General features: G+C 40.4%; 1 protein-coding gene across 1 annotated transcript; it reads right to left on the bottom strand.

Annotated features, from left to right (window-relative positions):
* Window positions 1-388: 388 nt before the first annotated feature.
* Window positions 389-12999, bottom strand: ivns1abpa (influenza virus NS1A binding protein a). Its single transcript, XM_079583665.1, has 15 exons — window positions 12861-12999; window positions 7546-7810; window positions 7198-7323; window positions 6193-6362; window positions 6014-6089; window positions 5758-5931; window positions 5543-5668; window positions 3428-3535; window positions 2405-2531; window positions 2094-2321; window positions 1899-2020; window positions 1696-1822; window positions 1171-1302; window positions 838-1011; window positions 389-751 (listed from the first exon to the last, which is right to left on the bottom strand). Exons 3-15 carry the CDS (start codon window positions 7306-7308, stop codon window positions 495-497), a joined length of 1932 nt encoding a protein of 643 aa, XP_079439791.1. The 5' UTR covers window positions 7309-7323; window positions 7546-7810; window positions 12861-12999; the 3' UTR covers window positions 389-494.
* Window positions 13000-13008: the final 9 nt, after the last annotated feature.

The following is a 13008-nucleotide window of genomic DNA, read 5'->3' on the forward strand; positions in this document are numbered from 1 at the left end:
ATAAGCATGGAGCTTCAAATGAAGTGAGCAAAAAAAAAAGAAAAAGAAATCACTTCCTTAATGGGTTCAACCAATCAATCCTGTCTTCAACTCGCTAAAAATTATTGAGAAATTCAAAACTACTCAACTCAAAAAGGTACACTCAGTGTGCAATAAATGTTGGCATTCTTCTTAAATTGAAAAAAAAAAAAAAAAAAAAGAGAAACAACAATATTTACAACAACAAAAAAATAAAGTATGCAATATGCAAAGGCTTAATGTTGCTTTCAGCAACCCCCAACGGACCTCCCCCACCCAAACACTGTAAGAAAAATCAGCCTCATGGGTGACTCCTGCGAAGAAGAACCCAACGAGACCACCCTCACGCCTCAAAAACCCACCCGCCCACCCTCCCGCATACATACAGGACATCACAAAGCACGATTACGTCACTAAGCCTGTTAGTTTGAGTGAGATAACCCCCCGTCCCCATTTGGTTCCCCGGCCCCTGGCTCTTAGGAATTGGTGAAGGCATCGGCACAGGGGCTCCACTCGTCTGTTTTAGGGTTGTAGGCCTCAACTGAGTTAAGGAAGTCGTTTCCGTCGAAGCCGCCAACGGCGTAGATGACATCATTGAGCACGGTCGCACCAGCATTGCTGCGTGGCGAGTTCATGCTCCCCAGCATCCTCCATTCGTTGCGGGCGGGGTCATACATTTCAACACAACGCAGGGCGTGAGAGCCATCGAAGCCGCCCACCACGAAGAGTTTACCTGAGAGAGAAGACAAAAAAAAAAAATTAATCAGTCACCATATGCAAGCTTAATGGTCATATACTGGCAATTTGTCCTTTGGTTACCTTCATAGACAGCCACTCCAGCTCCTCTGCGGGCTATGTTCATTGGGGCGATGAGGGTCCAAGTGTTGTTTTCTGGGTTGTAGCGTTCCACACTGTTCAGACAGTTCCATGATTCTGCTCCTCCGATCACATACATGAAGCCATCCAACTCACACACGGCAGCCTGATGCCTCCCTGTAGATGCACGAAAATAGCATTGAGAACCATTTCTGCAGATCCATCTGGGTTTTTATCATTGTAATCCCTGCTGTACGCTTAAGCTGTGATCTCTTAAGTGCCAGAAACCCCTGTGGAAGCAATTATAGGGATATTTTTGACGTCAACATGACTTACTGATGTTTAAAGGGGCACAGCTGGTCCAGGCCTTGCTCACGGGGTCAAAAACGTCACAGTTCTTCAGACCTTTCTGTCCGCAAGGATCTGATCCCCCAACAACGTACAGCTTGTTGTTCAGAGAGCAGACACCTGAAGAAAGAAAACAATAATTGATTAATCTAAACCTACTGTATTCTCTGTGTTGAATGGACAAATTCATAATCTCTTGAAGGGATGCACATATTCTGGCTAAAACCAATAGATACATTTTTTTTTGTTTTATGTCATGGCCAATAAGCTACAGGTGAAACTCAAAAATGTTTATTATCGTGCAAAATGTCATTGATTTCAGTAATTCAACTTAAAATGTGAAACTAATATATGATATAGACTCATTACATGCAAAGTGAGATATTTCAAGCCTTTATTTGTTTTAATTTTGATAATTACAGCTTATGAAAACCCCAAAATTCAAAATTAGAATGCTGTGAAAAGGTTTTCATAGCTGAAAAACATTTGAAATGCTACAAGTGAAGTTTTTACCTGCATTGCAGCGATTGGTCCTGAGCTCTGGCACTTGAGTCCACTCATCAGCACTGGGGTTGTACGTCTCCCCACAACTCAGTTCATCAGAATGGCCGTTGGACCCGCCCATCACGTAAAGCTGACCCTGATTGGATAAAAACAAGTTAGTTCACAGCACTTTCAAATACTACTTCTTCATACACATTTGAACATGTACACACCATGAGCACGGCCATCTGAAACCGAGCACGTGGGGTCCTCATCGGAGCAATGAAAGTCCAGCTGTCCGTCTTCATGTCGTAACATTCCACAGTCCTCAAGCACTCCTCACGATTGTAGCCTCCTGAATAACAGATCAGAGTTGCTTAACGAAGGCAAGAGAGACATTCAGAAGTTTCTTTGTGCGGTCCACCAACCTGCGGCGATGAGTCGGTCGCTCAAAGCAGCGATGCCCAGGCCGGAGCGAGCATATCGCATGGGTGCCATCAGCTTTTCAGGTTCCTCCTCCAGCGGCTGGCCCTCGAAACTCAGACTCTTGGTTAGGCAAGGTGTGGACGAGGGCGAGGCCTGGGGACTGCTGCGCCCATGCAGAAATATCACGCACAGCATGCCGTTCAACACAGCCAGACACAGGTATGTATTGTCTGTGGGGAGAGGAAAAGATAACTTGAAGGGACCGCAGAGAAGTCTCAACGATCTGATGAACACATCAAAGGTGCAAACTTACTGGTTGTCTTCTCAGAAGCTATGTATTTCCACTCTTGCTTGCAGGAATGTTTGGCAGATCCGGGGGAGAGACTGCCAGAGGAGCTGGTGCTCAGCTGTCGGTGTACGTTCTCACGTAGGGGCTTCTTCTGCAAAGGCACAGTGCAGCTACAGACTCCGAGCCCATGGTCCACACACATACAACCTCACACAGTCCCAGACCCGTCTAGGCGTAAACCCGACTCAACTTATCAGATGCAGGCTACATCAGCTTAAAGGAATATTCCCGGTTCAATGAAAGTTAAGCGCTGTCGACAGCATTTGCGGCATCATGTTGATTACCACAAAAATCATTTTGACTCATGCCTCATTTTCTTTTAAAAAGCAAACCATTAGGTTTTGGTAAGGTTCTAACAATTCTAACCATTTTAAAGGATTTTAAATCAAATATGAAGCTTATCACTTTTAGACATACATTGATACATGTACTATTTGAGCTGTAAGGCAGTTTAAATCTTAATTTTTACAGGCATTTTATCCATTACTTTGTCATGGCAACAGAGTTGGATATAACTCAAAGAAGATTAGTATTTAGAATAGAACGTTTAAAGATTAGTCATTTTCTTGTCACATTAAAATCATGTTAACATGCATATTGTTTACATTTTTTGTTTTGACTATACTATTTAAAAATTGGCCTCATTCACCTCCATTTTCGCTTCTCTTTTTGGGGAAATTAGTTTTTGTGATAATCAACATCATGCCACAAATGCTTTTGATTGAGCTTGTGCTGAACCTTGGAATATTCCTCTGACCTTATATCTACATTAATCTAATCCCAATGTAAAGCCACACTATAAGCAGCACTACAACCCAATCCACACACTCATCACGGACACACCGTGATATCTTCAGCCTTAAAAAGCTCAGACTCAACAGCCCAGCACAACAAAGCAGCTGCTCTGCTAGCATTACACTTAAATCCTGCATTCGCTACAGGTCTGCTGCGGTCCAGCCCGAGAAGAGCTCGGCGCTGGTTGTGTACCTGCACAAACTGGATGTGGTCATCCTCAGTGCCGAACACCTCAGCCTGCCCGTCAAGCAGGCTCCCATCGAGCAGCTTGTGATCGGCCGAATAGTACAGCGTTTGCACCTGCAAAACACACAGCGACAACAAAACCCATGTGGCTGTCTCCATGACAACAGAACACCCAACTACGTGGGTCAGGGAAGGAAGAAAAGTTAAGAAGGGGAGGGCCATAGCACTCGTTCGCTGCAAGATGCTGGTAAAAAAAAAGCTTCTTTAAGAATATGAACACAGTGTTGCTGTGGATCATTTCACAAGATCTTCGGGACTTTTCACTGCACTGAAAACAGCAGAATGTGGATCACAATACTTTCGGCCACAAAGCATCTTGGGAACCTTCATTTAAGTTTGGAGAAGGAAACAAACAAGCTTCATCAGTGCATGTTCAGGGGGTCATCCTGCAGCCATCTTCTCAGCTGAGGGGGTTAGTCAAATCAGACGTCATCACATAAACTCCAGGTCAACACTAGTTTGCTGTTTTCAACTTTAACAGCTCAAAAAATGAGTCCCTCATTTAAAAAAAAAAATCTTGGATCGTCTTCAAGCTTAAAGAAAAAGTGAATTCGAAACCAAATTAAATAAAAAATTCAGTTCAAATAACTGAAAAAAATCCACTGAAATTAAATAAAGTAGTACAATAAATTAAAAATAAGTTTTAAAAAAAATCTGTGCATCAGTGTTGATTAGGGATGGGCATTTCGGTATTTTTGTCTATGGGTACTCGACAGATATATTAAGTGAGTACAGCACAGATGCAGTTTTTAAGTGTCTTGCACCATGAGTATCACATTTTTAAGGAGCTGTTCTTGACCGACTGTCTACAGTGCTGACGTTAACTGATTAGGACCAGTAGGTAACGCTGAAAATCAAAAAAATTACAAATGAGGCCATTTGTGTATAGCTATAGTAGCTTCATGTAGTTTGCTAAATACTGAAAAAAATCATGTAATGCAATTATTGCAGCTGTCACTTTTGAGTACTTGTGCCCATCCCTACTGGGAATGTGTCCAAAAGCAGATTAAAAGGAACTAGGAACTGAGAGCAAATTGAGAACATCCCTCTAAACTGCACTCAGTTTCCACTTCCTTTATTTAAAAGAAAAGACATTGTAGGTGCCATTTTGAAGCCGATGGCTCTCTTCCTTTACCTTCATCGGTACGTAATCAGTAATCAAGTGTATACTGTGTAAATGTAAAATGCCCTAGTGGCATAAACCATTCATTTTAGTCAGTTATCTGAATATCCTGTAAGTGTGTGCATGAACAACTGTGTAACATGCTTTGATTTACTTTACAATGCATGCATATGCGAGTTGACTTGTGTTGTGTGAGGTGTTGTATGGGGGACTTAATATGTGAATGTCTTGAAGTGTTCAACGCATTGATACTTGGAGATCTGAAGTGTCATTTTAAATGAACTGTGTACTGTTGGTGAGTGCATTTGATTAACAGACAGGAGCCTAGCACTTGTTTCACCATGGCTCCCTCTCGTTCTTTTGTTATTTTCTTTCATTCACTGACTCATTACCCTGGAGGCCCCCAGTCTTGGTTTCTTCAGTCTTGTGAGAATCCTGCTGATGTTTGCTCTAATAAACCTAAGGAGAGATAAATCAGTGGGGAGGAAGAATTGTTAGTGCTGGTTCCCAAAGAACGCACACTCACTCACACACTCACACACCTGCTTAGAGAAGAGAGAGATGTCATTGGGACGGCAACATGCCATGTCACTCTCTGCGAGCAGACAAGAGTAGCTGCAGTTACTGCACAGCACTGAACATTCAGGAGGCTTTTAGATTGGCTCACCTGGACTACCCACTCGCCTTTGCGGAGGGTGTAACAGCCCCGTTCTGTACCTAAACGTATATTCTTAAAGGCGCGGGGGTGATTTGTGGGTAAAGGGGGAGAGCAAACAAAAAAAAAAATATATGGAAGCCAAAGAGAACAAACCCAACCGACCTCTACCGTTAAGATGGCTGGTGTGAACGGACCTGTTAAATCTGTGAATGGGATGAATTACGAGGGGGAAGAAGTGAGGGAGGAGAGAGAGGAGCTCACAGTGGAGCGCAGTACTGACCTCCTCCATCAGTCGCTCCAGGGGTTCGCCATTTTCCCACAGGCTGCGTTGCACCCAGCCGATGACCTTGGAGTACAGCTTGCCGTTACTAGGCAAGGTCAAGTTATCCTCCAGAATCACCTCCAACTATAAAGCAGACCAAAAGAAAGTGCGTGGTTAGCATAAGCGTGCAATCAAGAATAGTGCATGACCCGAGAGGTTAAAGGCCAGCTCACTTTAAGGCGTGGAAGCTTGAGGAAATCCTCTTGCTCAGACACGTCTAGAAGGTGCTCCTGGATATAGCTGTCGATCTTGCCCAGCAGACGCCCGTCTCCCATACAGCTGGCAAAATTGCGATAGGAGATGGCACTCTGGGAATCCATTTTGGAGAGAAGGTAGTCGCCACAGATCTGGTGGCAGACAAGACTAGGTTAAGGCTTCATCTAAAGTAAACCTGTCAGAAATACACAAAAACATGCTTAATATGCCTACCTGCTTCACTCTGTCCATTTTGAGCCGTTTGGCTGCAGAGTAAACCTCCTTAACCAGCTCTTTATCTGCCTTCAACCTGCAGAAAGCAAAATTAAATATCATAAATCATTGATTGCCACAAATGGGAAGCCATTAATATGGTAGAAAAAGTGCCCTATGATGGCCCTCCTAGCACTTACTGGGCAGTGTAAGCGTAGTTGAGAAGGATCTCCACAGCCTCAGGGTCCAGATCCTCAAACTTCACGTGGGAAATTCCGTGAGGTTCCAGGTCGCTGTTAAAGATCTCAAACAGGTACGGACTGCAACAAGCCAGCACTGCCCGGTGAGCCATTAATTCATGGCCGCAGACCTGCAGAGATAAAAAGGGCAACGGTTAAGTTTATGATGGCATTGTTACAAAGAAATAGGCACCATTTGTTTTAATTTAACCTGGATTTTCAGATATGATGTTTGGCCAATCAAATGTTGCTAAGGTGTTCGGAGTGGGTTTTAGTATGTTGCTATGCAGTTTCTAAGGTGTTCTGTGTGGTTTTTAGAATGTTGCTATACAAATTTGAACAAATCCCAAATATGAATTATTAGCAATAGTAATAGCTTGGCAGCATCATTAAAGGGATATTTCACCCAGAAATTAAAATTCTTTCATCATTTACAAAAGATATTTTGAAGAATGTTGGTAGCCAGACAGTTGACGTAACCATTGACTTCCATAGTAGGAAAAATAAAAATACTTTGGAAGTCAATAGCTACCATCAACTGTCTGGTTACCGACATTCTTCAAATTCAAAATATCTTCTTTTGTGTTCAACAGAAGAAAGAAACTTATACATGTTTGGAACAACTTGAGTCAATGATGAATGATGTTTGGGTGAAATATCCCTTTAAACAGGCCTACCAAAACAAATATCTAGACAACTTACAATATTTCTATTTGGAACAAGAGTCTTTTAGGAAATTAATCTTGATAATTAACTATTAAATCTCTTGTTAAAGCTTCCAAGCATTCTTTGAAATATTCTGAACACAGGGGGTTTGGCTTTGTCTGTTAATGAACGTCACACAGCTAAAGGCCATTCAAAGATCCAGGACCTGCGTCTAATGAAACACACTCTTCTTCCCTGAGTCATGTTTCAGCCTTCTCGTAATGACACCTAGAATAATAAGGTTAAAAAAGGGTGTGTTACCTGAAGTCTCACATCACAGAACTGCCCGTTCTTTCTAAGGGCATTCATTTTGGCCACGGTGGAATCCAGGAAACTTTCGTCCTCAAAGATCAAATATCCGTTGGGAATCATTTTTGGAAATTAAGTCTTAGCGAAAAAAAAAGAAAAAGAAAAACAATCTTCAGTCAATTTTATGATTTTACCTCAAAATATCTTTCCCACACAGTGCATCTTACATAATCATCACCCACGCACACAAAAACAATACAATGCATCACTCATTTTAGCTGCTGGCTAAAAAGCTGCCACTATAATCACTATTAAACCATCTACATAACACTAAGTCTCATGTATAAGTCATGCGCTTACCTAATACCGAATGACGTTTGTCTGGGAGAGATAGATTTCTTGGGAAAGCCGTAAAAAGGCACGAGTGAAGAGGAACCAGGAATGGGAGTGCCTAAATCTTCCGTCACTGGAAGTTGATGGAAAAGGCAATACCAGGCAACCAGAGGGCACAGCAGGGGGTCAGAGGTGACTCAAACTCTCAGGCTTAGAGTGACTGCAATCAAGTCCTCGGGTGTCCCGTTGGCTATAGACTCAAACCTTTTCTGTGTTGATCATGCATTATAACCTGCAGGACACATAACAAATAAGAGGTTGTAATGACGCCACATAGCAGCAGGATTTAATCAGGACTGATCACATCAATGGCAATTTTTAGAACGTCAATGGCCGCAACGTCTATTACTGATGTCAAAAGAACCAATGGAATTGAAAGGTTCATGTGTCGCTCAAGGGCAGAAACGCTGCAGATCATAGACTGACCCAGCTTTGCACTACTGATTGCTTTCATGGTGTTAAACACGTGCCTTATTCGGGATCAGCCTTCACTTCTGCTGCACAGACATTTCAAATTAATCCGGAGAGAATCTGTCTCGTACAGACTTAATTCAAGAAGCTGCCTAAATCTCAGGACATGCTTTTCCAACCTTGCCGTCAAGCCTCCCTTGGTCAGACCGTTTCTACAACACCCAAACACAAATTCTCTCCATGTCCTTCCCCCGTTAACCACATGGCTCTACCACACCCGCAATTCTGGAAATTTCCACAGGTCTTTCAATGCTTTTTCAGCCAGCAGATGGCCCAATTCTAGGGGCGGAGGATGGTCACAAAACCAAGAACTCACTCGGTCAGGAATTTTGATGGATTTATCACATTCCCACAATGATGTGGCTTCAGCTGTGTGGGGATGGAAAAATGCTAAGCGAAAAACAAATGAGCACCAGTGTGTGGAATCCTTGTGTTTTGCATGAAAACCTGCTGGTATTTTTCCACTCACATCCTTTTATTCACTTCAGCCTCAGTCGGCGTAAATGCAGGCAGTGGAGATCTTTGGATAATCTGCTCATCCTCTCTTGCTCTTTCCTACGCAGGGGCTGATTATTGAAAACAGTAATCGGAAAACTCTAGGCCTTAATTTACCTCCTCATAGAGATGTTTCCTCTTGGAGATAAGTGGCATTGGAGAAAAACTTTAAAGCACAAGGATGAGTAAAATGATGGAAGCATTAAATTATGATTCATTTACAAGTTCTCACCAATACCTTTCTTGTTTCAACTGTCTGATCGTCAACACTGAAGTTTATTCCACTAAATCTCAGATCTAAAGTGAATCCAAACCTACTTTTAAAAAAAAAAAAAGGTCAAGAGATCTTGATAAAATCAACGAAAGGTCATAAGATTATCCAAAAGGAAAGCTCCCCTTTAAATAAAATAATTAATTAAAATATAACCCGTTAAGTGAATGGGTTTAAATAACTAAAAGTTAATTTTAATAAAATTACCCATTGAACATATGCCAGTTTTTAATTTTTAAAATATATATATTTATACACTTTATTTAATTTTCATTATTTACTTTTTGAGGAGTACACCACATTTTACAACCTGAATTAAATCATGTCCTGTCAGTAAACGGTCAAATTATCTCATATTTTAAGATAAGTATTGATCTTGATAATACAAAAATATTTTTAGGTAAAAAAAAAAAAAAAAAAGAAGTAATGTCATTGACCCTTAAAACGTGAAACTTTCCACTCATTGATAAGTCTGAACTGTTCAGTGTCAAGCTGGTGACCTTAATCTGAGAGCTGTTGGTCCACTTGGAGTGGAATCAGGAACTGACACTTTAAACCAGGGCACTTACGGGTTAGACAACAGATAAAGCCTACGGTGACTTCGCAGCTTCAGATGGACTCACAAATCTGTTCATTGTGTGCTGACAACCACAACATCCTCATACAATTACTGACAAAGCAGAGGGTGAAAAAACAAAAAGACGGACAGATATTGAAATGCGTGGTGGCAGAAAAACACGTTGAAAGACCATTTTGTGCATATAATCTTTTTTGTCCCCTCTGGCATGCAGAGAACAGCCCGCTCAGTCAGTAAGCGTGGGACAGACAGCGAGGCGAGAGAGAAAGAGGAGGGTTGAATGGGTTGAAACACACAGCAACAGTTGTTCTATTGACTCTGCAGCAGTACTCAACAGATAACCCAGATTGAGCAACAACTTAATGCATCGCTTATGGCCATGCTAAAAAATAAATCTGAGACTAAAGAGGACATTGTGTTCCCTTGAATGCAATTTTAGATAGTTCAACCCGCTTATAGTGTGCCCATGACCACAAGCAACATATACAATTATATTGGTCTTCATCATGAGACCCCTTTTTTGCAAGTCACACTTTCTCTCTGGGAACTCTGCGCGCTCTGAGAAAAAGGTGAACTACATTACTCACTGTCCGAAACACGTGGTTTGCTAACATTTAGATTTAATCATTGGCCAGATTTTTCTATGCAAATTTATTCACAGCAAATTTTACCAGGAATCAAGACCATGAGTCATGACCTTGGCATTGTTAATGCTATACAAATAATAATGATTTTAATGAATGGCCCTGGACGTCTATAGTAACTAATAAGCTCCAACATACTTTTTTTTTTACTGAGTTGACAAATCCTCTGATGTACCTTTAAGCTCATGAATGGCTTGCACAACAGTGATAAACTTATGTAGAGTCTGACTGCATAAAATGTGTAGGAGGAAGGGCATTGGGTGTGCAACAAAAAATAACATTCTGGTCAAATGGTTGTGCAAGATCATGAGAGACTATGAAAGAAGCATGGTGAAAAATTATATCATAAAATCATATTCAGATGTGAACTAAAGACTGAGCTGCATTTCCAGGGGTTAGATAACACCTGACAAAATCTGTGATTTACTCTCTCTCTCTCTCTCTCTCTCTCTCTCTCTCTCTCTCTCTCGCTCAGCCTAAACTAAAACACACTGCTACTCTTTCCATAAACCAACAGGCAGCAGAAGAGCTTATGAAATTTAAACTCGTAATTACAAAGATGGAAAGGAAACGCATTATGACCGCTCCATCATAATAATTAATAATTACTTTTGTAGAATTGTTATTTATTTAGATTTTATTTATTTAACTACATTGTGAATGAACAGATTACATTCAGAGGGCAAAGGGCAGCAAAGCTGCTGGAATCTTTGCTTCTTTATTTATATCTGCGCCTCTCTAATGAAACGCTAACCTTTATGGAAAAAGGTTAATGGGAGAACACAATTTAAAGAGTGAGCTAACAGAGCCACCGGGTGATCTCACACATGAGAACAGGCTGGAAAATTACAAAATCCTTCACCACGTATGGAAAGAATGTTTGAAAATTGAGAGACAGAACACTGATTTTATTCACAGTGGGCATAATAGCATTTTTTTTTATATATATATATAATTTGTGATTTTATTTTTTATTTCTACTCTAAGAATCTATATATCAAAATGCAAAAGGAAAGGTTGTAGTTTAGGAAGCACAGCATTTGCTGCATATATTTCCCTTACAAATGAAGCACTGCAGTGACAATTAGGTCATCCATAGGCAGATGTGCAGTTAAGGAACGGAAACGGCTTTATGAGAAGTGAAACTGCAGATTCCTGTGACTTATAAATGGGATTGTTAATTATGACTGGAGATTTGATGTGTACAACATGGTAAATGGGATGTACTGTGGGAGTGGGAACATAGGTTATGGAAATTATTACAGGTATGTAGACAGAGCATATATATATATAGAGAAAAGTAGAAAATAATAATATTAATAATAATAACACCTATAACCAGACAGGGAAATTCCACAGCATTTACCAAACCTGCAATTTTTTCCATATGTCACTTAAACAAATAAGTACCTTAAAGAGATAGTTCAGAGTTCACCCAGTTTAGCCTAACATCTCCTGTCATCTTCCACAAAAGAAATTAAGTCAGGTTTGGAAATACTTAAGATGAGAGCAAATTACATAATTTTAAACCCATTCATAAAATAAAAAATCCATAAACACACGATTTAAAAAAAAATGCAGCTTAATAAAACAGTGTGCAGAACAGTGTGCAAAACATAATGTGCAGAATAATGTGTAAATAATTTAAACTCTACAAATATACATAGTTAACATATATTTCCAAATATCTACTAAATGTATGAGACCATATTTTAATTCCAATCAAATATCATCGATGCTAAGTGCAAACGATAAAACATGCAGGAACACATTTCTGTGGTTACGCCCCATTACATCCACGAATCCTGATAGGCCAAAACGTATGATTCCGAGCGATACGATTGGCCAGATGACGTGTCCATCAACACGCCTCGCATCCACGTTCCCCGCACACAATGAAGCTTGCATCATACGGAACCTAGAACGTTTCTGAACCCCTCGACCAAGCCTACAGTAAAATCCAAAACTAGGTCAGTAGGACCTGGTCGTAATTTTAACATATTCCTGACTAAAGATCAACGATGAGGTAAAATGTATGTTCTGCGTCAAAATACACGAGCACTGCTTTCAATGAACCACACCGGTCACTCTTTTTTAACCTTGACAAATCGTCCCGTTCTCCTATTTGTCATTAATTTAATTCGTGTGTTCGTCGGCATTTACTGTTCGTTTTAATGATGATGAAAGTTAAAGAATAATTTCATTTTAAGAATGGAAACATTTTAAAATTGTGAGCAACAACATGGTTAGCACAATCGCATTTTACAAGGCAGCTAAATGTGAGAAGCCTCTTTTTAAAATAAAACGAAAATTACATTAATATGTAGTGGGTGTAGATCTGCTTGCCCACTGTATAATGAATTGAATGTGCAATATTTCAGCACCCGCAATACTATAAATGCCAGTTGGTGACGTTACACTACACTAGCTGTAACGTTAGCTGTAAAAACGCCCGTTTATTTTGTAGGAAAATATTACTTTTTTTCGTTCATTTAAAATCATTTACAAATAATAATAAACGTTTGAAAAAAAAAAAAAATCACGGTTTGCTGCACACTGCAAACGTTGATCTCACGCGAGCGATTCTATCTCTTGATGGGAGCAACGCATGCATGCAGTTGCCGATTGCACAGCAGATTACAACGCACCATATGGCAATCGCGTGAGTACATACAAGACTGTATGTGTAACACAAAATAACAACGTAGAAGCAAAAAAAAATTCAGTTGTAGATCTTTCCAATTAAACACGTAGTATGAAAGAATTCTGGGAGGACAGGAGACATGAAGCTTCAGTCATCATTACTGATCAGATTGATTCTTACCTGATCTGTTTGACGGTAGACGATGGTAGACATATTTAAGGTCAATTAATAGCTGTTGGTTGGGGATATTGCAAAAGCAATAGATATGGCACGTTTCTGCGTCCGTACAACCCTGTCGTTCCGGGTATCGAGATGGTTAGATCGGTGA

This window comes from Phoxinus phoxinus, assembly GCF_949152265.1.
Source record: "Phoxinus phoxinus genome assembly, chromosome: 16".
Lineage (NCBI taxonomy): Eukaryota > Metazoa > Chordata > Actinopteri > Cypriniformes > Leuciscidae > Phoxinus > Phoxinus phoxinus.

Coding starts and splice junctions, on each gene's coding strand:
- ivns1abpa (XM_079583665.1), bottom strand. CDS start 7,308: ATGATTCCCAACGGATATTTGATCTTTGAGGACGAAAGTTTCCTGGAT. Junction 6,363..7,197: donor TCTGTGATGTGAGACTTCAG/GTAACACACCCT, acceptor TTATCTCTGCAG/GTCTGCGGCCATGAATTAAT. Junction 1,012..1,170: donor CTGTGCCCCTTTAAACATCA/GTAAGTCATGTT, acceptor GTGCATCTACAG/GGAGGCATCAGGCTGCCGTG.